This window comes from Grampus griseus, assembly GCF_964374135.1.
Source record: "Grampus griseus genome assembly, chromosome: 13".
Classification (NCBI taxonomy): Eukaryota; Metazoa; Chordata; class Mammalia; order Artiodactyla; family Delphinidae; genus Grampus; species Grampus griseus.
The window spans coordinates 68,487,560-68,512,873 of NC_139007.1; the positions used below are offsets into that span (position 1 = coordinate 68,487,560).

A 25,314-nucleotide genomic window follows, 5' to 3' on the forward strand; every position below is an offset into this window, starting at 1 on the left:
CTTGACATATTCAATAAAGAACAAGAAAGTTGTTGTAGCTGGAATAGAATGAAGGAAGGAGTTAGCAGGTTGGAGAATGGGAAGATTCGAGGTCAGAAGGTAGGTAGAGATGGACTGTATATGGCCTTTGAAGCATAGATTTTGACTTTTATTTCAAGTATGATTTTACATAGAAGGCAGAGTGATTTGAGCAAGGAATTGATACATGATAGATCTTTTAAGATCACCCTGGCTTCCATGTGGATAATTTGCTCTGGGAAAGCAAGAATAAAAATGGGGAGAATACTTAAAGGTTATTGCAGCCTTGGAGAGAGAGGATGGCCCCTTGGACTAGGGAGATAGTGGTGGAAGTCATGAGAAATGTTGGGTTGCACTATATTTTGAAAGTGGAGCTGGGAGTCTAGTAATGGATTAGATATGTGATATGAGGAAAAGTGAATAGTTAATGACAGCTCAGGACTTTTGCAAAGCTTCCACTTTGTGTGAATTGTGGTGCTGTTTACTGAAATGGTGAAGACTCAAGGAGAGGCTTTTGTGGGAGCAGGTGAAGTGATGCTTTCCATACTGGAAGGATTAAATTCAAGATTACGAGACATGCACTCGTAATCTAGCACTTACCGCTGGGTTAAGGATGCTAAGAAGGAAAGGTCAGCCAGAGGGGAAATGCCAGGAGAGCGTGAGGCCCCAGTGGCCAAGTGGAGAGAGCTTTTCACAGTGCTCAATGCCGAGGACTGCTGAGACTAATCAGAACTGGAAAGCAAGCTTTAGACTTGACAAGATGATCGCTTTTATGGACTTTGAGAAAAGTGGTTCCAGTGGAGTGGTGGGAAAGAAAGTCACATTGGAGAATGTTGAGGAGAGGAAAGCAAATGAAGTACTGGGGCAAGTGTAACCAACCTTGAGAATTTCTCTATTCAAGGGAGCTGAGAAATGGGGTAGGTGCTGGAAGGGACATGGGGATCCAAAGAGCTGTTTTTGTAATTTTTAAAAATAAGGGGTATTACTGGAAGTTTGCATGCCGAAAAGGACTTCACTTAGAAAGAGAAAATGATGCAGAAGAGATTGAGAGAAGATAATTGCTGAAGCAAAGTCTATGATTAGGCAAGAGGGGATGAGGTCCACCCTCTAAGTGAAAGAATTGCTATTAGGTAGTCCCTCTGTGGTAATGAAGGGAAGGCAACTATGTGTACAGTGGGAATATGACGTAGTTGTCTTCTGATTGCTTTTGTTTTGTTAGTGAAGTAATAGTGAGGTTGCATACAGCTGAAGTGAGTGAGAAAGGGGTAAAAAACAAGAGGAGAAAATGTGAAATGCAGGAATACCCCACAGACAGTTGTGTAGATAGTACATAGCTCTTAATACAATGTTTTTTGTTTAATGTTGATACACGAAAATTTTATATTTGCATCCCCGAGTATTTTATTTTGTTTGCCCCCAAATTCCTTATTTTGAACAAGTTCAAATTTAAAGAAAAGTTGAAATAATGGTTGAGAGAACGGCCATAAGCCATTCCTAAATTTGCCAGTTGTTAATGTTTTGCCCCATTTGCCTTTTCTCTCTCTCCTCCTTCTCTCTTTACATACATACACACACACACACAGGCACACACACGCATACCTTTTTTTTTGTTATATATGTAGTTTTGATAGGAAGTCGAAAATATTATGACATTTCACTCCTAAATACTTCAGCTTGCTTCTTCCATGAATGAGGACAATCTTCTACAAAACTGCAGTATCATTGTCACACTTAAGAAAATACTTTCATAATGTCATCTTACATTCTAGCCAAATTCAAACTCTTTTAAGTGTGCTATAATTTGATGACATGTGCTTGAAGGAGCTGGGGTTTTTTTAGGAAGTAAATAAGGAAACTGGTTTGGAAGTCACAGTGAAGAGCAAGAAAGACAATAGCTAGATGGGTAGATAGATGCTTAGGTACATGTAGATATTTAGATCTGTGTATCTGTTTATCTACATATATACATACATACACATATGACAACATAGAATTAATTTTGGATTATTATTGTTTCAAAGTATGGGAATAAATACATGGGGAATTTTTAAGTGTCTTCAGCAAGGAGGCAGCCACCTGCTATGTAATTATCTAAAGCAGTTCTAGACTATTGTATATCATTGAGTAGTAAAAGGTTGAAGAAATTTTGGACAAACATAGTGTTGCCAAATTTTTATTTTTCTAAGAAAGGATAGATATATAAAATCAACAAATAAAAACAGTCTATTATATGCATGATATCATGAAAGGAAAAACATCTTAATGCCAAAATGTAGAAAGTATATAATCTCAGATAATTAATGATAATTTTCAGCTTTTCTTTTTTTGAAAAGTTTGCTACAGTGTCTTTATTCTTCTCACTTCTCTGTGGATCCATGAATATTGTATAACTGACTAGTGTTTGGAAACTACTAGTAAAAAGAATTTTGGGGAAGTGGGGCCCTGAAATCTGTATTTTTTTAAAAAGTCCACTAGATCAACAAGACTTGGGAAGCAGGGCTGTGTATATTGCTGGCAGTAGACTCTCTGAGTGCCATGTGGGGCACTGAAATCCAAGCTCCTATTTATTTAGTGCCTGTCTATTTTTATGACTGTGATCCTGTTTGGAGAGTGAAACAGGAGGGCCACTAAGTATTCCCCCTTACTCTCGAGAGAGCCATCCTATTCCTGAACTGCGCTTTTGTCACCATCAGTGTCACAGCCAAGCAAGCCCTGGCAGGGTGACTACTACTGCGAGATCTCATTTGAGTGGGAGGTTGAATAGTGAAGTGAGCCCTGGATGATCTGTGTGGTATGATATCTTCTCCCACAGAAGTCAGTGTGTGGTTAGAGGGATCTTTCTGAAAGATATTTTTAGGCTTCTTAAAATAGTTAAAAAAGCTATTGAACCAGATTCAGACAAATACCTATTTTCTAATGTAACTTTTTTGTATCTGTATGGAATATACAAGTACAGTAGATTATCAAAACCAAAATTTTGTAAGGCAGTGTTGTATCAACATCTTTGATAGCAATCTACTCTTCTCTGCTTTTAAAAAGTGCAGTCTTAATGGGGAATCCTGTTAAAAAGGAAAAAATGGACATTTTGGTTGCTTCAGGGTTTTTTCCCCCATAAATAAGGTTATAGTAGATTTCCTTGAAATATATGCTTTTATGGATGTAGGTTAGAGTCCTTCAGTTGAGTATTACTCTGTCAACAGTTATGCATTTTCAGAATTATAATAGGTATTTCCAGATTAATGTCCAAAATGTGATACCAAATCCCAGTTATAATTATTGTTTTCATTATTGCTTATATTCCACAGCATCAGCACAAAATGTATACAGAGTTTCATCTGAATTTTAAACCTTAAGACTCTTTGTGGAAAGTTATTACTGTGTCTTTTGATATTAGAAACTAGAAGCTGACATTTAACATATCAGGATTTGTTTATTCGAGTGAATGGCTTTTCCTTCCTAGATTACTATTCAAAAAAATAGGTTGTCTGAAAGTCAGGAAAAAGTGGTGAACCTGAAAAAAGACTTGGCAGAGATGCAGGAATGGATGGCCCAAGCAGAAGAAGACTACCTGGAGAGGGATTTTGAGTACAAGTCACCAGAAGAACTTGGGAGTGCTGTGGAGGAAATGAAGGTGAGGCTGGACAGTCAGGGTCAAGAGACTTTCTATCTCCCCTCCTCCCTTTAAAATCAATCCATCAGTCAATCATCTACCTAGCTGTAAGGCCTGATAATGTACAAATAATCTCTCACAGTAAGATTTCAAGTTACAAAAAAAACAACAACAAAAAAAGGAGGGTCAACTGCCATGATTTTAGTAGGGCTAGGACGCTGAGAGTCCACGTGCTAACCTGGCCCATGAGTTGAGTCTTGAGGGCCCCTGCGAAAACGTCTTACATTAGGACCTTGGTGAGCCACAGTGAATGACTCAGAAATTTTGTGGCAGCAATTATATTCACAATGTTGTGCAACCATCACCACTATCTACTTCCAGAAATTTTCAGGAAGAATTATTTTTTGTAAAGAACAAGAGAGACTTCCCAATTAGGTTGGGGTTTATCTTTATTTCACCAGCTGTAGTCTTCCAGCTAATACATGGGGCACACATGAATACCAAAATTTTGTTGGAGCAGGTGAGAGGAACATTAGGAATGTCGTCAAGGGATTTAATATCAGTTCGGTCCACAGGATGTATTTGCTGTAAACTTATATTTCTGTGTCAGTAGTCTTGCACACTCTCTTTTTTTATATAATAAAAGAACTGGACATCATTCCCACTTTTCCAACACTGCTTCAAGTGTCCTTCAGTGTCGAAGCCAAAGGAGATAGTGTCTTAAAAGCTACTTTTAAAAAAATAAGAGTTGCAACTTGCCTACAAGTATAACAAAAGCAAACATCTGTGCAGATATTTTTTAAAAGGATTGTTTTTCACCAATACATTATTGTGTATGAGTCAAAATAAATAAAAAGGACTTTTATTGTAGTATTTTCACAGAAACACTTTGTTTTAGTGTAGCTTTCCTTGAAACTTTAAAACTATTCAGTATATAAGGTATTTTAAAGGTAGCCTACCATGTTAAGAACCATCTTATTTGCACTATTGACATTGTAGTTCTGTGGGGGTTTTTTGTTGTTGTTCTTGGTTTTTTTTTTAAGGTCACTAGGAATGAGAATTAAGAAAAACGAGATTAAAACTCTTGATTGGGCAACATTTTATTTTTATTCTGCCAAACAACCATTAGGATTTTAAGAAAACCACTACACTTAATTATTTTATCCCAACCTAGAGAAATTTAAAATCATTAAGTAGTAAAGAAAGCTACAAGAGAAAGTGAAAGGCTGTTTGAGGTTGATTTTCCTGAGTATGAGACTTCATCAAGCACGGAAGGAGAGTCAGGCAGGAAGCTACTTTTAGATCAGATCTTCCCAGTATAACTTTGTCATCTTTGAAATGCTGTTAATTATCAGAAGAAAATATGTTTATATTATTTTTAAAGAATACTTCTACCATGGTGCACTTCCATTTTTGCTTGACTTCCAGTGATCAATTAAAATTAATTCACTTAATTCTTATCATGGACCCAGACTTTGAAAGTACCTCCTGTCAGTAAACATAATTTGGGATAACTTAGGTGTTAACAGTGCTGTTATTAAATGAAAATGTCTGCATGGGGACTGTGTACATTGGGATATATAATGAGTGAAATTTTGTAGTTAGCATTCTTATTGCGCAAGCACTCTCCGTAGGGATTACCTCATAATGTTCAGATTAGGTAGTTAGAATCATCTGGATGTTTTAATTTTGGCTCAGTTATTTTTTGAAAAAGAAAGAAATTGGTTCCTGAGACAGGAAGCCAGTTTTCAAGTTCATTCTGTCTTGGAACAGAGGGCGAAAGAGGATGTGTTGCAGAAGGAGGTGAGAGTGAAGATTCTCAAGGACAACATCAAGTTATTAGCTGCAAAAGTGCCCTCTGGTGGCCAGGAATTGACGTCTGAGCTGAATGTTGTGCTGGAGAATTACCAACTTCTCTGTAACAGAATTCGCGGAAAGTGCCACACGCTGGAGGTATGGTGTTTTTTCACTGATGCATTTCTGAGGTTCACACTCTGTAATGTACTGGCTGCTTCCATATCTTGGGAAAAAACCTCCATTTTTCTTTTCAAATACTAGATCATAAAAGAAAAGTAGTTCTTTCATGGTTGAGATAATAATAATAACAGTAGTAATAATTATTAGATAATAATTTAGGTAATAGGTTGATAAAAATGAAACAGAGAAAAGAAAACTGGAGAGCAAGATCTGCCTTCAGTTAGTGGAACTTTCTTGGAAAAGTAGTTTCTTAGCTTTAGACATTTATTACGCGTGAAATCAAGGTTTTCAGGGTTTTTATATTACAGATGATCTGTAGAGTCTGTTCCAGTCCTAAAATTCTAAGACATATACTGTGAGTACCTCCTTTTTTTTTTTTTTTTGCCTGGTTAGTGCACAGAGATGAATTGAGGTTTCTGTTTTAGAGCGCTGTCTAAAATTATAGGTTTTATTTAGAGTGAAAGAAAGACTAACTTGAATTTGCTGGTATTTTGCTGGACCATTTCCCCTACCCTGGCCATAGGATTTAAGATGTAGATGATTCTATGAGTTTTTTTTTAAATAAAATTAAGTTTTTGATTGTTTGCTTTTATATTAGTGTGACATTTGTCACATCTTATTGAAAAGACTTAAGAAGCCCTTCAGTTGATAGCAATTTAAATTTAGTTCAACCTAAAACAAATGATGGCATTGTGATGAATCCTAAAATGGTAATCACAACTGCAGTATTTAAACTAAATTCACTCATTACTCATTTGTTCTGAATCTATAAAATAAGTGTAATTTGGATTAGTTAATAAGAAAGCCACAAGTCAACAAAGCCTCATTCTTTAATATTAAGATATTGCCTAACTTAAAACACCTGAGGTTACTCATTTGCGAATTGAACATTCTGTGAACATAATATGTAACATTATGTATGGCTAATCTTAAGTCCCAGTAGATGATCCTGGAATTGAATTCTACTACAGTCTTGTCCATGTTTTCTTCTCTGCCTTAATCACCCATGATTTTGCTGTTTTTTTGGTTTGTTTATTTTCCTGTCTATTATTAGCCAAAGTAACTACTCACAATATGTTTAAATAATGGAGTCCCCAGGTTATCCCAAGCTAACAAGAGACCACCATGAATTCTGTGTCATTTCTTCACACTGTCTTTATGACCCAGAGGTGACAGTTTGAGAATGAGGAATGAAATATTTCAAGGTTTTAGTATTGCTTGCAGAATTACTTTTAGAATTATCTTGGAACTAGTTTGAGAGAAGAAAAGGAAAAGTGTAAGAAAACAAAGTAGATAAAAGAGAAAATATGACACCTTGATGCCTTTGAAAGGGGAAGTGATAAGAAGAAAAAAGATTTCACAATGGAAGCATTCTTAAAATTATGTGAGGGATTACCAAGAGATCTTGGGTAGAAACAGTCCAAATTTCTAAATTAGAGTAAGGATGCCTTTCTTCCAAAGAGTCCAACTTTATTACCTTGATTATTTCTAGATTCCTTTAAAATGTTTAAAATCATGAAATATTTAAAACTTATAGAAGAGTACAGATGATATTACTAACACCCATATACATATCCCTCAGCTATAACTAATGTTACATTTTGCCATATTTTTCCAGATCTTCTTTTTTCAAATAAAATTAATTGGCATTACGGAACCCGTTCCCTTTTTCCCCATCTCATACCATCTTTTGATCCCTCTCTTAAAGTAATCATTATCTAGAAAGTGATGTATAATCTTCCCAAACATGTTTGTATATTTTTAACATATACACTTTTGTTTCAGTTATTAATTGCTGTGTAACAAACCTTGCCGAAATGTAATGGCTTACAAAAACAACCATTTATTATTTTTCATGATTCTGTGGGTTGATTTGGCTTAGCTGCATGGCTCTTCTGCTCCGTGTGGTTTATGGATATTCCACTCAGGTCCACTCTCATCCACCAGGTCCCCTTCCACGTGGCCTCTCAGGTTTATGGCTTCTCTACAGCATGGCAGCTGGCTTTTAAGAGGGAGAAAGCAGAAGCTGCCAGTTCTCTTAAAGGCTAGGTCTGCACTTTGACAGAGCATCATCTCTGTAGCCTTCTTTTGCTCTAAGCAAGTCACAAGGCCAGCCCACATTCAGGGGAGGAGAAGACAATTTCACCACTTCACGGGAGTAGCTGTAATAAATTTGTGGCTATTGTTAATCCCAGCATAGTTCACTCTCTGGTCATAAGTTAGTTAGAGTCCTTCCACATGCAAAATACTCTTACACTCTCCCAGGGACTCCTAAGGTCTTATTCAGTACAGCATCAAGCTCAAAATCCAGTATCATGTGATCCACATCAGGTGCAAATGCAAATGTGGTTCCTTGGAACAGTTTTCTTCAGGTGCAGGTGTGTGGGTGTGACACCTCTCCATCTGGCGACCTGGGCACTAAAAAGATAAGTTATCTGAATCTCATATACCCAACACAGTGGTGAGATAGGTACAGGAAAACCTCAGTGGACACTCCCATTCAAAAAAGTTGGGGCAGTGGAAAGTAAAAAGAGCAGGCACTGGCATTAGTGACTCTGAAATCTAATGCTAGTAGTTCTGAAATCTAGCCAGACACGTGTAGTCAGGGCTCCTACTCTCGGGCCAGGGACTGTTGCTTGATTAGGGGCCAGTCCTGCTTCTTGTGAGAGCTTCTCTGTAAGCCATCCCTTCCTTCCCATAAGAAATAGAGCTCTGCTTGCAGCTGAGTAGATTTCTCAGCCTGCTTTCTGCCTATAGAAATTTGGGGGACCAGACACCTCTTTTCCCTTTTAGTCTTAGCCAGGGGTCGGCAAATTATAGCCTGTGGGTCAAATATGTTTTGTGGCCTGTTTCTGTATGGCCCAGGAGCTAAAAATTGTTTGTATATTTTTAATTTTTAAAGAGTTGTTAAAAACAAAGCAACACACACACACACACACACACACACACACACAGAAAAAATAAAGAAGAATCTGTGACAGAGACCAGATGTGGCCTGTAAAACCTAAAATATTTACTCTCTGGCCTTTTATAGAAAAAATTGCTGACCCCTGACCTGGTAAGTATTCCTCACATGGGGTGTATGCTACTAGAATGTGTCCTCTGAGTCAGTGGATCTGAAAGAGGACCAACCCAGTAGGCTCCATGCTGAACTCTGTCTTCTAAATTTATCCGTCAAATAGGCTCCTCCCATGGGGTTTGTTTCTCCCATAATTTTGCTCTTAGGAATTGGAGGATGAATCATACCCCAGCCCCCCAACTCCCCACAGGAATGAGAAATAAGTGACTACAACTAATGCAGCAGTTATAGTAAAATTCCAATTTGGGTAAAAAGTTGCTCTGTTCGTATATAGACGTGTTCATATGAATTTAGAAAAAAGTTGGAAAGAGTCTGCATCAAATGGTTACACCCATTAGCTCTGAGCTGGAATAGGGTGGACCCAGGGAACCAATTTCGTATATAGCTGTTAAAAACCGTTGCAAGTCTGAGTATTTTTTTAACCTTTCTATTTAAAAACAAACGAATAATGTTTCCCTCCTGGTTTCTTCTACTAATTATATAGTTTTATTTTCGGCATTTAAACAGAGCCTTGGAATTTATCTTGGTGAAGCAGTCTGCTACCTCCCTCCAGTTGGCCTAATACAGTTAATCGAAGAATTCGATTTGATTTCACTTATTTGAAATACCAGCTTCATCAGTTTCTAAAAGCCCATTTATACCTGTACCTAAACGAAATTATTCTTGACTAGACAGAATGTGCAGCAGTAGAGATGCATTGTGTCTCTAAATGGCTTCTTATCTTGTCTAACTGTTCCCTGCCTGTTTAGGAGGTCTGGTCTTGTTGGATTGAACTGCTTCACTATTTGGATCTTGAGACTACCTGGCTAAACACTTTGGAAGAGCGGATGAAGAGCACAGAGGCCCTGCCTGAGAAGACAGATGCTGTCAGCGAAGCCCTGGAGGTGGGAGCCCGCGTTCTGGGTGGTTATTTTTGTTGCAATGAGGCTGAATGAGTATTCAAACAAGGAACATAATGCCTTATGCCAGCAAATACTTTCGCTTCGTTGGTAGTTTTCAGCATAACTTGTGTTTTCTTCCATTGCCTGAAGTATTTATAACATCATGTATATTTGGGTTATTGGTGACCCACTAAACTCAGCCTTATGAGGTGGTTAGTTGTTTGCTAATTAGTACATTTTAGACTTCATAAAGCGCTCTAGTGATTTTCCAGATTGTTTTTACCAGTCCCTGGATAAAACTCTGCCTTATGTTTTTAGGACAGTGCTCTCTTGTTTCTTCATAAAGTTACTTTTGCTCATTAGACACGGCAACGACTGTGTTTACAGTGGCTTCTATTCTGTTGTCTTCAGATGTGAAAATTGGAGGACAGGCTGGAGAAGGCAGTGTTGGAGGCCTGGAATCCTGTCCCCAAGCCTGAACTTGAGTTCCTTGAGGCCAAGAAATGTGCCTGAATTTTTTGTTGTTCCCTAGTTAGTTCCCCAGCACAGCCTGTGGCACATGATAACTTAATAACTGTTTCTTAAGTGGATTAAAGTGTGAAAAGAATAGATTTTCTTAAAAAAAAAAAAGAAGAGGAAGATGGTAGCTGTGCTTTTAAAACTTGTAAGAATAGGATGTAGTAACTAAGTAGATGACTGGATTAAAGGTCAGAAATAAGTCAAATGTGGTACCTAAATTCCAGGAGCCAGATGCTCTTCTGGAGAAAAGATGTCATTTCTCAAATAAAATAGCAGAGTGAGAGATTCAGAGTATTAAAAAATGTTTTGAAAGATTATTTTAAAAACACATACTTTCCTAACATGAGAGTTAATACATGTACATTCTAGAAATATGGAAAATGGAGAAAAGTATAAAGTGTAACATAACACTTTAAAACATTTTATTGTTCTTCTTCCGAATTACTATTTTTATGTATATATGCTGGGAGGTAGTACTTTATAGTAACTGGATCAAAGGCTTTGGAATCACCAAGTCTTTGGAGCCAAGTTAGAATCTTAGCTCTTCTTTTTACTGTGTGTGTGTTGGCAAATTACTTACCTTCTCTGAGCTTCAGTTTTCCTATCTGTAATATGGGAATAATATGTAGCCATATGGTTAAATTTATGTATATATAAAGTGTGTATATAAAACAGTGCCTTGAATTTTATATATGCTATAGAAACTTTTTAGTAATATAATCAATAACAGTTTGAAATTCTTTTATTTGTATAGTATTGTTTTTTGCTTTTAAACTTTGTATCATACCATGAACATTTTCCCATGTAATTAATAATTATTGAAATTATTTTTATGGAATTTCATATATTATCATTCATGCTGAGTTCTCAACTTTATGTGTTTATTAATACCATGAGGGACATTTTTGTGAAATAATCTTTTTTAAAATAAATTTATTTTATTTTATTTATTTATTTATTGGCTGTGTTGGGTCTTCGTTGCTGTGTGCGGGCTTTCTCTAGTTGCAGCGAGTGGAGCTACTCTTCGTTGCAGTGCGTGGGCTTCTCATTGTGGTGGCTTCTCTTGTTGCAGAGCATGGGCTCTAGGCACGCGGGCTTCAGTAGTTGTGGCACGAGGGCTCAGTAGTTGTGGCGCACAGGCTTAGTTGCTCTGCGGCATGTGGGATCTTCCTGGACCAGGGCTCGAACCTGTGTCCCCTGCATTGGCAGGCGGATTCTTAACCACTGCGCCACCAAGGGAAGTCCCTGAATTAATCATTTTTAATCTTGTTCCTTAAGTAGATTTCTAGAAAATGGAATTACTGGTTTTAAATAAAACGCACATTTTTAGAATCCTTGATTCACTTTGCCTTGGTAAATGCATTATTTTTTGCCCCTGTCCCTGTTCAGTCTCTAGAATCTGTTTTGCGACATCCAGCGGACAATCGCACCCAGATTCGGGAACTTGGCCAGACTCTGATCGATGGAGGGATCCTCGATGATATCATCAGTGAGAAACTGGAGGTGTTCAACAGTCGATATGAAGAGCTGAGTCACCTGGTAAGAACCGGGCCGTGCGTGAGTGTCGATTAGATATTTATGATATGGAGCGGACCTCAGGAACTTATACCGAGGGGAAAAGTTGGTAACCAACAGGGGTGTTGAGGGCATTGAAATACTAGGTGGGGAAGAGCAGACCTTACACTTATATTATAATGCAGGCAGAACTCGATGATTTAAAAATTTGTCTTTGAGATGGTTTCTACTTATGAACTATTTAATTTCCTTTAAGGAACATATTATAGGTGTATATAAGAATAATGACTCATATTATCCTAGTAAATATTAGAGCCATCAGAGTTTGATATAAGCTGCTATTATAAAATACCATAGTCTCTTAGATACATACTCAGAATGTATCACAACATGCATGTCCATATCAGTAAGTAGAGAAAGGAGACTGTTTTTATAGGAGAGTTGGGTGGATATTAGAAGCTTTCAAACACATATTAAAAAATAACTATTGATGTTTAGATCATGAATAGCATCAAACTTAGCCCAAAAGTTCAATCAATAGTGGCTCAACACTATGCACATCTGTAGAACTTCTTTAAACTTTGCAAAAAGAGAGATTTCCATGTTCACTCTACTCATAGATGTTTCTGTTATATTTCATATTCTTGTTTATAGGTTTATTGCTGAGTCCTAAAAATACCCTAAATTTGTAATAAATGGCATCTTTTTTATTCTCTCCTTTATTTTAATATGGTACATAGGAAATCTTTACATTTTTCCCTTTTTATTGAAGTATAATTGAAATATAACATTATATTATATGTAATATAACATTTTGTTTTTGTGATATTTTTTTTAGATTCCACATATAAGTGAGGTCATACAGCATTTGTCCTTCTCTCTTATTTCACTTAAAATAGTGCCCTTAAGGGTATTTTTGTATTTTGTCATTTTATATAGAAAGAAGTAAAAATTAGTAATTTCCTGCAAGATGCGTAAGATACTAGAAGGACCTTTTCACTTTTATCATTGCTAATTATTATTTATTGATAATGCAGGACAAAGTCTTAAAGTAGTGCTCTTATAGTATGTTGCTTTTCTTGGTGGTTAGAACATAAGGGTTTTCTTATATTCAGCTGTTTATATTTGTGCTGAGCGACTAATGGGTAAATTTTTCCCCCTGTAGGCAGAGAGCAAGCAGATTTCTTTGGAAAAGCAACTCCAGGTCCTGCGTGAAACTAACCACATGCTTCAGGTCTTGCAGGAGAGCTTAGGGGAGTTGGACAAGCAGCTCACAACGTACTTGACCGACAGGATAGATGCCTTCCAAGTTCCTCAGGAAGCCCAGGTATTGCCATGGATGTGAGGGCAATAAGGTCGTAAAGAGAGCATATGTAATCGTTTCCTCACCTGCAAGGGCACCAGCTCCTTCTGCCATCCCAACCGAGAGTGAGAAAGGCCGGCCTTACTTACAGGGCAGCATGTGGGTTTGGGGGTTCTCAGGGTTTTTATGTGAGATAATGGCAAATGATCACCATTTAAAAATTATAATTTTCTTAGCTATGAAACTGGGGAAATTCCCTCTTTATAAATAAGTGGCGAACATTTGAAGTGACAAATACAAAGACCTTTGTGCACAGCACACAGCAGTCCTGCGATACAGGTGGCCCATATTATTATTATACGCACACTTATTAAAGCATGGATAGGGGTCAATATATTCTTATCTGTTGTATGACTCTATGAAACTTAAAAAAAAAAAAAAAACAGAGATTCTCTCCCTTTTCTAATCTCTTTGTAGAAAATCCAAGCGGAGATCTCAGCCCACGAGCTAACCCTAGAGGAGCTGAGAAGAAACACACGTTCTCAGCCTCCGACCTCCCCAGAAGGCCGGACTGCCAGAGGAGGAAGTCAGATGGATGTGCTGCAGGTGAAGGGGGAGGGCAGCTTCCTTTTACTTTTCACCCTTTTGGGCATAAAAAGAAAATGAGAAAGAGCTTACGACTTGGATGCCTTTGGTCTTCTCTGTGATGTAAAGAGTTGGATGGGAGTGATGTGTTGAAGGTGCACTGGAAACTATTGGATCTGAGTTTTCTAGTTGAGTTGAGAAGAGAGAGCAATCTAGATTTAGATGTTTGCTTTGTATAGGTTTTTCCCTTGACGCAGAGCCTCCATCTGTACTGGTACACTGGGCAGGCTGAGTGCATGGGATGCAGTACCACTTAGCCCCTCAATGGGGGATGCAGACTGACCTTCACTCTGACCTTGTGATGAAGGGCATTGTGAGTTCTAGGTTCTTGAATTGTGTTTTAAAAACAGGTAAGAAAATTAATGCAGTTTTAATTCCAGCAAGGCTAGCTTAGCCTTTCATTTTATCTCAGACTGAGACACTGAGTGTCAAGTAATTCAGGACACTGGGCTGTGCAGTCCCCCAAGGTGACTGGGCAACCTCACTAAGTTCCTTTAAAGAATGTTTTTATTGTTACTTTATTTTACAGCCTTCTAGCAGTATGTGTTATGCTAATATTGTCTGCTGAGAAAGATTATCATTCTGATGTGAATTGCTTATTATTTTCATTTCTGCAAACAGAGGAAACTTCGAGAGGTGTCCACAAAGTTCCAGCTTTTCCAGAAACCTGCTAACTTTGAACAGCGCATGCTTGACTGCAAGCGTGTGTTGGATGGTGTGAAAGCAGAACTTCATGTTCTGGATGTGAAGGATGTGGACCCTGATGTCATACAGACCCATCTGGACAAGTGTATGGTGAGGCCGTTGGGTGGTTAATGTGTCCAGTGGGTTTTCCCGTCAGTGATATGGCTTCATCTAGCGCTTATGTACATGGTTTGTTCAATAATTGTCAGTCTAAAGTGTGCTAAGAATAGGAATAAATGATGAAAAACAGGTTAAAAAATTAGAAGTGTGGTCCTTTCCTCCCAGGAATTTAGCAGAGATAGGAGAGAGATAGCCTGCAGAGAGTAAAATCAATTAGTACAGTGTAATGATAAGGAAACTAGAATAAACAAGTGTATAACATGGCTACAAAAAAATGAAGAAAATACATCTTAATCACAGGATGAAGTTAGGGAGGGCTTTGGCAGAATGTGACTAATAAGCTAAATTTTAAAGGATAGATTTGAGTTAGCTAGACGAACCATACTTAGAATGGATGTCAGGAATATTGCAATGTACGACAAATGTGTTCGCAAGGAAAGTAAAATTTTAAATTATAAAGTTTAAACCTAAAGTGTGAAAGAAGAAATTATACTTAGAATGGATGTCAGGAATATTATAGCATAAAAAACCATTCTCTAGGAAAATAAAATTTTAAATCAAAGTTTAAACCTAGAATGTAAAAGAAGAAATTATTTAAAAGGCCTTATTACTGTTTTAGTCTTGAACTTTAAAATTCAGTTGCATAGAAATTTAAAAATAATGTGGCCAAGCATGTTCAATCGTAGAACTAGTGTTCTGCTTGGAAAGAATCATGAAAAAACTGAACATGACACAAGTTAAGCTAAGAAAATTCTGGGAAGAGTTCTTTGTGCTTTTCAAAATTGCAGTCTCCACATGTCTGTTGCATACGGAAGGTTGTTTGATTACTTGAAAGCTTGAATGGGTGGAAGAATGAAAAAATAGGATGAATTTTTATATATAATACGTGCGCACGTGCACGTATGAATGTAAATATTTATTTACTGAGATATAGAGATCAACAGAGCAAGCACTGTCCTTGACTTTGTGTAACTTAGTCCAATGGTCTGTTATTATGTGACAGTGCCACATGAGGTGTTTCACGTCAAGATTATGATGCATAGAGATAAGAGAACCTGCCCAGAATACAGCTTTTTAGTTTTAAAGTAACAAGGATGAGGGCAGCTCTGAATTTGACCTACATAACTTCGACTTCCTGTGGTTATATACATCTTGATGTATTTTGTTTTTATATGTCTTTTCATTGTATAATCAATATGTATTAATTGTGGTAGACTTGGTACTTCAGAGAATTGTAAGAAAAAAAATGAATCTTAATACTTCCAAATGCCAACAGCCAGAAATAGCCAGTGTTGCCTTTTTTCTTGTAATAGCATTTAGGATTTAAAAAAATGTAATTTAAAAAGTGTTAGACATTCAGGTTTTAGTCCTAACATTTTCCCATTTTGTGTAGGAAATATGTTCGTATTATCAAGTACTTTCATAAACCTTTAAGATACATGTTTGAGTTTTTTTCTTTTTTAATAAAACAAGTATAACCTCTGTGAGTGTGTTTTCTTATCTGATTTTAAAAAGTCATTACAGCCTTGATTTCATTTTACTCATCCTTTGAACCAGATCTGGGAAAGATAAAGCCCTTTGATCTCCATAGTTAGTTCTTAGCTGTCAGTCTTTGTAAGCCATGTTCTGAAATGGTTCCAGCTGGCATGTTTTCACTAATATGTAAAATTTGTCATCTTTATTTTTAAGAAACTCTATAAAATTTTGAGTGAAGTCAAGCTTGAAGTGGAGACTGTAATCAAAACAGGAAGGCACATTGTCCAGAAGCAGCAAACTGACAACCCCAAGGGGATGGATGAGCAGCTGACTTCTCTGAAGGTTCTCTACAATGACCTGGGTGCCCAGGTGAGCAGAGCAGGTGCACTGCCCGCCTCTTAACATTTCACTTCTGGGAGAAAGCATATTTGAATTTTATGGCATTAATAATATATGTTTTCATTTATGACAATAATTTTTATTATATTTCTTTAAATGTATGTGTTACTATTACAATGATGAATAGTTACACAGCAATGTATTTTTAATATTTAATCCAGGTTAATTTCTGTGTTTTCAATGGCTACTGACTTTTCATAAGTTCTTCTAAGGAAACTCTACAAATAATAGTCTCTGTATAAACTCAAGTTGTTGGTCCTTGGATTTCTAGATTGAATAATCTACTGAGAAATGTTAAAAACATTAGGACTCTTAATAAATAGTGATAGGAAGTTCACATTAATCTATCAGGATTTAAAATCCTTTCAAGAAACATCTATAATTCGGGCATTTTAGTGAATTCATGGGGAAGTTGTTAGGCCCTTTACTGTGAGTGACCAACTGGATCCAATAGGCTTAACATCTTCTCTTATTGAGACTCTCTGCCCTGAAACCAGAGAAGCAAAAACAAAATAAAACAAAAAAAGAAACAAATAAAAAATGTGTGGAAGTGAAACCTTCTCATCAATATTGAAAAGCTGTATTAGGTAATACATTAGACCCTTCTTTGGTTATTAAATATTAACGAAGTTTCTACATAAGCCCAGCGAATACTAGCTGAAATTTTGTGATCACTTTCAGATTAGTAAGAAAGAACAGGCCTACATTTCCTGGGCAATTTGGACCACACTTCTGCAAGATTAGATTACTGGTGTGATACATTGTGTATCATTTTGATACACTGCACATCTGAAACACGTATGTTAGAACTTCTTTGTATATTACACAACTGAAGTTATTTGTGAAATATTATTGTATTTATTAATTGGGCATTTTATAAATGGGAATGTTGTGGTTGGTTTTACAACAGATCTCTAACTGTAATTATGGTTTTGGAGTTAAGTCATTTTCTCTTTCAACACAATTGGGACTTTACTGTGTGTGAGGAGTTATACAGGCAGTTAGAGATACAGTGATAAGCAAAAACATATTATCTCTCTGCCTAATGGAACTGAGAGAAATAAAAGAAGAAAACTTTAATCAAGTAGCCATGCAAAGTAATGTCAGATTATCAGCCCGAAGTGTAATGAAGGAATGTATGTAGTGCTTTAGGAGTATATGTAAAGGGGGATTTGGTCCAGTCTGGGTTGGAGGAAGTGGTGCATGAGCTGAGATCCGAAGGATGAATAGGAGTAGCCTGGGTGAAACCAGTGGAGAAGCTTCCGAGGCTGATGGAACAGCATGTGTAAAGGCCCTGTGGCAGGAGGCAGCATGGTACTTTTGTGTGGTTAAAGCAGAGACAGCAAGTGTGGGAACATGGTGTTGGAGAGATGGGATGAGACCAGATCTGACCAGTATCTTAGAATTTGTGGTAAAGGTTTTAATCTCTGTGTTAAGAGCAATGAGCAATTATGGCAGGGTTTTAGCAGGGAGAAAACATGCTCAGATATATGTTTTTTAAAAGATCACCCACTGCAGTTTGGAGGGTGGATTGCAGAGAGGCAAGAATGGATGTGAGAAGACCAGTTTGGAAGTCATTGTTACGCTCTTTGTGAGAGATGATGGTGTTTGAACTAGTTTGGAGCAGTGGAGATGGTATGAGCCGATTTTTTAAAGACATATTTAGGAAGTGAAATGAGCAGGACTTGGTAAAGGATTTGATGTGGGGATGCAGGAGCAAGAGATGAAGGATGACTCATGGGTTTCTGGCTTGATCATGTGGAAAATCATGGTGCCATCACTGGGACGGGGCACTGGAAGGAAAGGCAGACGTGTGGAGAAATCATAAGCAAGTACTGGACATGTTGACATTTTAAGTGCCTTTGAGAGAGTTAATTGCATATGTCAGATATTCACAAAGTTATTCAAGTCTGGAGAATATATCTGGGCTCGCTGAAGATATAAATTTTATGAGTCATCTGCATAGAGGTGGTTAAGTTTTCAGTGATGATGAAATTATTTAGGGAGAGGATGTAGTGAAAAAAGAAAAGGGCCTGAATTCAGTCTTGAGGGATTACCTCATTTAGAAGGGAATTTGAGGAAGATGAGCTTGTAAAAGAAACTAAAGTATATATGTGTGTGTGTGTGTGTGTGTGTGTGTGTGTGTATACACACACACATATATATTTATATACATATGTATACCACATTTTCTTTATCCATTCATTTATCAATGGCTATTGTGAATAATGCTGCAACGAATATGGGAGTGCAGATATCTCTTAAAATAATGATTTCATTTCCTTTGTTATATATCCAGAAGTAGAATTGCTGGATCATATGGTAGTTCTTTATTAATTTTTCTGAGGGGCCGCCATGCTGTTTTCCGTAATCGTAAACTTGACATCTGCTAAGAAAGTAGATCTTAAGTGTTCTCACCACAAAAAAAAGATAACTCTGTGAGATGGCGGATGTGTTAATTAACTTGACTGTGGTGCTCATTTCACAATGTATGTGTATCAAATTATCACGTTATGCACCTTAAAAATTCACATTGTGCAACCATATATTTTATATATATACAGAACCACAGTAAGTAGCAAGAAGTGGCAGCACACCAGGAAAGTGCTAGGTCTGGGACGCCGAAGGAAGGAGGGCATTATGAGAATGAGTGTAGGCTGCTGTTTTGAATATTATTGAAAGTTAAATATGACATCCACTTAAAAATGTCCATTAGATCTGTTGCCATTGGGATCATTACTGAACTTAGGAAAGACAATTTCTGTGGAGTGATGGGGATAGAAGCCAGAATGTCATGGCTTGAAGTATGTGTGGGAGGTGAGAGATGGTTTTGAGAACTTGTATGGGGAAGGTAGGAGAGAGGGAAGTTGTTAGGGGAGGTGGGACCAAAGTAGGAAATATATGTGTGTGTGTGTGTGTGTGTGTGTGTGTGTGTGTGAGTGTGAGAGAGAGAGAGAGAGAGAGAGAGAGAGAGAGAGAAACGGAGAGACAGACATTTGAGTATGTTTCAGACCTGGTGGGAATGATCCTTTTGAGAGGGAATGGTTGCATATTCAAGAGGGAGAAGGGATAAATGGTTATGTAGAAGATTTACAACTAGAGGGACTTCCATGGTGGTCCAGAGGTTAAGACTGCACTTCCACTGCAGGGGGCATGGGTTTGATCCCTGATTCCTGATCAGGAAGCTAGGATCCCACATGCCCTGTGGCCAAAAAAAAAAAAAAAAAAAAAGATTTACAACTTGATATGGCCTAATTCAATATGCAGTACATCTTAAAATGTATTGATTAGGCTGAGAAGAGTGTAAATTGTTATAAGTTGAAACTTAATTTATCTTCTTCCTGGTTTACAGAAATCTTTGGTAGCATTGTTTTATGGTAATTGTGTAGCTGCCTGGGCATGTCAAAGTCAGATAAGTATCATATCATCTTTTAAAAGAATTCAAGTATTTGTCTCCTGAAGTCTGCATTGAAGTACTATTAATTTAGAGTCATGAATTTTAATTAAACTCCATAGAAAAATATTTCACTTTTAAGAAGGAATTTAATAATAATCAATCCTTGAGACATCAAAGAGTAAAACTGAACCTATGGGACCAGTAAAAAAGAAATGTAATCCCATTTTACTTATTAAGAAAATTTGGTTTTTATATCTAAGAAATTTTGTATCATCTAAAAAAATTTCTTCCCATACATGACCTATCACTGTACTACTTAGGTAATGTTATCACCTATACATCTGTGCACATGAAAGGGAGAACATGTTTTCTGTATGTACTGTGTTGTGACATCCTTTAAAGTGTCAACTCAGTGTTAGGTTGTGAATGACTTTAGTTTGAGAGTACCATCATGTAATGCAAAGGGTCAGACCAGCCTCAATCTGATGGTCATGCCACCCTGGTTATGGCCTTAACCTTTTTAAGCTTCACAGTCCTGTTCTGTTAAATGGAAAACATAGTGCCTTTCACAGGGTTTTATTGTATGACGTGTAGATTTGTTAGCACAATACGAGAGCTGACCTGGTAAGTGTCAGTTCAGTTCGTTTTGCTTTCCGTCAACAGCAGTAAGAGCAAAATAATAATAAAAGTTTATGTTGCATAGCCATTTACTGTATTTTACGTTAAGTGGTTAATTGTAAAACATATGATTGTAAAAAATCTTGCTATTTCCCCCTCACATTGCTAGAATATCTGTGTGTTTCTAAGTGTGTTTTTTAAACAGAATCCCTCATTGAGAGGATTTTAAGGCATCTTCTGTTCAAAATAATAAAAGGAACTATTCATTGATTTCTTAACTTTGCTGCAGGGACTGGGTCAAGCCCTTCATGTATGTATTTTTTTTCACTGAAAACTCATAGCAACCTTTTGAGGGCTGAACCTCCACCAAGGTCTCTTAGGAAGTAAGTGGAGAGCTAAGGTGAAAACTCAGGGCTGCCTGACATGTAACTACTACAGTATATTGTCCCCCCTGCAGAAAAGTAAGAATAGTGTGATTCTAGGTGCCAGAGATAAAGGTTAGGTCTGTCTTGGGGGTTAAATATGAATCTGTTTGGGTCTTTAGTTAGTGCTCTGATTCATTCCCACTATGTTGATCTCTCTTGTGCTCTTTTTTTTTTTCCTAAGGTGACAGAGGGAAAACAGGATCTAGAAAGAGCATCACAGTTGGCTCGGAAAATGAAGAAAGAGGCTGCTTCTCTCTCTGAATGGCTTTCTGTTACTGAAACTGAATTGGTACAGAAATCCACTTCAGAAAGTTTGCTTGGTGACTTGGATACAGAAATTTCCTGGGCTAAAGTAAGTTGTAGTTCAGGTGAACCACCAATATTATGCCCATGTAATTTGTGGCATTTTGATCAGGGAAATCTGGGTAGATGTCATTTCTCTCCATTTCATATAAAATATAGTCTTATCTTTTTTCCATGTCTCTGTCCTAAGAATGAATAAGAATATTTTAAAAACAACTATCTTCAGAAGATATTTTTATCTTGATTCTGAAAGCGTTAACCTCACATGGCTCATCACCGAGGGCTTTGTAGTCATTATGCTTAGGTGGTACTTGAAAATATTATAATTATCACCTTCAAAAGCAGTGACATTTTTTGAGTATTCATTCTTCACAAAGTACTGTGCTGAATTCATTTATTAATTCTTCTATAGTAACTTTTGTACCAGTAACTAATCCTTCTATTGCAAACTAACTGGTGTAAAGAGCATAGCAACGGAATTTTCAAAAAAATCAATAAAAGATCCAAGAGTTTTCTCTAGCCCTGTAGTTACTTAGAAATCACAGAGATCAGAGAGTTGATTTGCTAGTTCTATCTTTTGACGTGGAAAAAGACTTGAATGAAGCACAAAATATTGATAGTTTTTCTTTTTACTGAAGCATTCTTTTCCTGAATTTATTTTCTAAGAAAGAAGCACGTATACTAGAGATAAGTGTTGAAAATAAATGATTAATCCTGTGACAGAACTTTATATAAAGCTGCAGGTATCAGTTTTAACATTCTCTACAGGTGTCAGTTTATGGGGAGTGAATAGGAGGTGCTATGAGGTCGTGGGATAATACAGCTCCTTAATTTGAATGCTTCTTTGGAGATAATTGTTGTAAGAAAGTCAAGATATTAATCACTAGGAAGAATGTTCTCAGTTTAGAAAATAGCTCAGGAAAAGTGTAATTGCCATGGGCTGTGTGAAGCGAAAAGAAATGTATAAAGGAAGTGGAAAACACTGGAATTCATGAGTTATGGTGGATGAATGCCAACCAAAGGCACCAAACTTTATTTTTGTTAAATTTTTCAAGGAAATATTATCTTCTTTCTACAATACACTTTGAAAGCCATTATTTTCTTATAGCACCATAAGTCACATAAGCAAATTGAATAACATTTGCATAGTGTAGTACAAAAAAAAAGACAGGAGCAAAAATCTTCTCTAATCAAAGAATACCCTGTTATCATTTCAGTTTTTTACAGGCACATATAGACATGCAGGCACAAGCATATATTTAAAACAGAATTGTATCTAGTGTTTCACGACCTTCTTGAAAAGCCTTACATCTTTAACATTTTCCTTTACCTACAAGTGTTTTTGTGTCACACATTGGAGATAGGAATAGTATTTCATTGTATATTTTATTTTTTATTGTCCCATTCCTCCATTCATGTCCATTTAAATTATTACCAATTTTCACTATTGTAAAAAGTGCTGTGATGAATAAAAATACTTGTGGCTGAATTATAGCATACATTCTTAATTACTTCCTGAGGATAAATTCCCTCTAAAAATATTGGGTCAAGGGATATATCCATTTTAACATCTTATACCTGTTATGAAATTGTCCTTCAGAAATGTACCCAGCAGCTATGAGTGAGAATTCCTACTTACTTGTTTTAACTACACTTTTGACAACGGTAGGCAAATAACAGGTTTTGATTATTTAATTAGAACATTTTCCATTAGTTTATAGGCCATTTGTAGCTTCTATCACAGCTTGGTCTTTTAATTTAGAGCTCTTTACCTGTTACAGTTCTTAATGCTTAGCGTGTTGTGTATTGGTACAAAATTATTTTGTTCTTTGCCACTGTAGTTTCCTTTCTGTTTTGTATGTTTTTTTAAAACTTATTATATATTTTTTAAATAATACAATGCTTTTTAAAAAAATTATTTCTGCCTTTAGTGCTTAGAAAGGCCAACTCTACTCAAAAGTTATATAATTATTTACTTATATTTTCTTCTAGCTCTTTTATAGTTTCATCTTTTTACCTTTAATGCTTTAAATCCTTCTGGAATTTAGTTTGGTGTATATAATGAGGTAAGGCTCTAACCTTTTATTCCAAATAGTTTACCAGTTATCTCAGCACTATTTATTGTGTAATTATCCTTTCCCCACTGATTTGACAAGCTCAATTCATATATTCTTTTTACCTGTTACTTTGCTTTGTTTTCTGCTTCACTGATCTGACCCTCTGAAATGTTCTTCAACTGTTTAACTACGTGGCTTTATATTTTAACATGTAGTTAAAGACAGGATTTCCTAACTTTATGCTTCTTCTTTTGTATATACTCATATGAATTTTAGAATTATTACTCTCAAATTCTTAGAAAAATTGTTAGAAATTTCGATTTGAATTGCCTTGAATTTATAAATTTGTTTTGAGGGGAATTGACATCTTTGTTATATTTGTCTTTTTAGTAACATGGAATGTCTCATTTCCCCCTCCAAATTCCCTTACATCTCTACATAATGCTTTGGTTTTTTTCTTTGTAAACTTTATCATGTATGCAAAAAAGTTTATACCTACATATTTATTTTATTGGTATGTATGAAGTATGCTTTTCTTTCTTTTTTTTTTTTTACTAATTTCTTATGGTTGGTACATAAGCGATACCAATTTTTGCATATTTAATTTTTAATCATCAATCTGTGCATTCACATAAATTCAATTAGTTTTTCAGTTGATTCTCATCATTTTTAAGGTAAAGACAGTAAATATGATAAGTTTGTTTCTTCTGGAACTATTCACTCTTAAATTCCCATTTAATCTTATTTCAGATTTGAAATAATGAAGATGGTATATACAAATCATGAATTCATAGCACATTCTCTTCACTAGAGTAAACCAAATGAAACATTAGTATGTAACATAATCACCCATTTTTTCAATGTTGTGTTGTCAGATTTAAGAAACATGCATATTTCAAAATATTTTAATGAATTTCCACTATAATATTACGTAAAATTATTTTCAATGCAAAATTTAAATAGCATCTGCATTCTAGAACTTAGTGTTTTTATTCCATAGCTTAAAAATCATTATTTTCAACGTAGCCATTTTCTTTACAATAAAATCTATTAACATAGTCTGTGTACTGTTTACATTTAATTGCTTGTAGTTAATTATTTCTTATAGTTTTTAAAGACTACTGTAGTCAATCAGTGCATAGCCACTGAAGGAATGCAGAAACTTATTAACTGCAGAGAGCATGGCTGTGGGTATTCTGTTTTGTTTTTGTTTTTTCCCCTCCCTGCTGGAGAACACTTGAGAGAAATATTTCAGTGTCTTTATAAAAAATACCAGTAATTGATGTGGCCAAATGAGTCCTTATACCTTGACTCACTTGCGAATTTGTAGTTTTTATGCCTTTCAAAATGTGATTTAATGATGTGAGATTAAATGTAGATTTGAACTTCTTGAAATGATTCGTTTAAATATTTTTCTAAAAAGGTACAACAGAAGTAGGGTAGATATATGCATGTTACTTTTTGATTGAAAGAATTTTGTAGTTTTAATTTTGGAACCCAACATTCTCTTTATAATTCTCTGACTGCACACCTTGCCTGGTCAAACTTATGAATGTGAAAATCAAGTAATCATAATACCATCTAGAGTATTAGCTTTACATATTAAGACAAGTGTAAAACCAAAGCTTAGACGTGCTAGTTCTCCTATGATGTATAGTACAAGATGAAATGTTTTTTGTAATGCTTATAAACAAACAATATGTTAAGTCATCTTAGAATTTTGAGTTCTGGGATAGTCCTGCTTTGCCCACTTGTAGTTACTGAAAATGGAGCTGATTCATTATTTCTAGAGTTTTGATGAAGATAATTGTTTTTGTGTAAGGAATGGAATTTATACTTAAAATAAATGAAATAATTACCTTTCCACATCTAAATTTGTTACATTCTTTGGTGTTTGCATAATTAAATATTTAATTTTTATTTGAAACTTTAAAACTCTCATCATGTTAGTAAGTTGTGGAATCTTGTGAACCTTTGACATGTGTAAGTTATCTAGGGAGTCATGTATACGTGAAAAAAAAGTTTTTTAAAAATGAAGGTTGTATAAACTTTTATAATGTTCTGAAAGATCAAGTAGGTCTGGGAACTTTTATTTTCTAGAATATTCTGAAAGATCTGGAAAAGAGAAAAGCTGATTTAAATACCATCACAGAGAGTAGTGCTGCCCTGCAGAACTTGATTGAGGGCAGTGAGCCTGTTTTAGAAGAGAAGCTCTGTGTCCTTAATGCCGGGTGGAGCCGGGTTCGCACCTGGACCGAGGATTGGTGCAACACCTTGTTGGTATGTTT

At 36.1% G+C, this 25,314-nt stretch overlaps 1 protein-coding gene across 4 annotated transcripts in view; it reads left to right on the forward strand.

Moving 5' to 3' along the window:
• UTRN (utrophin) overlaps positions 1-25,314 on the forward strand; it is a gene marked incomplete at its 3' end in the record, with an annotated part of 496,004 nt that overhangs the window by 170,932 nt on the left and 299,758 nt on the right. For all 4 annotated transcript variants that reach the window (XM_082668645.1, XM_082668646.1, XM_082668647.1 and 1 more), the window contains 10 exons: positions 3,479-3,649; positions 5,402-5,581; positions 9,434-9,568; positions 11,474-11,623; positions 12,765-12,926; positions 13,380-13,508; positions 14,169-14,342; positions 16,041-16,196; positions 20,848-21,018; positions 25,127-25,306. In XM_082668645.1, coding sequence (XP_082524771.1) covers positions 3,479-3,649; positions 5,402-5,581; positions 9,434-9,568; positions 11,474-11,623; positions 12,765-12,926; positions 13,380-13,508; positions 14,169-14,342; positions 16,041-16,196; positions 20,848-21,018; positions 25,127-25,306 — 1,608 coding nt within the window. The remainder of the gene's footprint in view (positions 1-3,478; positions 3,650-5,401; positions 5,582-9,433; positions 9,569-11,473; positions 11,624-12,764; positions 12,927-13,379; positions 13,509-14,168; positions 14,343-16,040; positions 16,197-20,847; positions 21,019-25,126; positions 25,307-25,314) is intronic.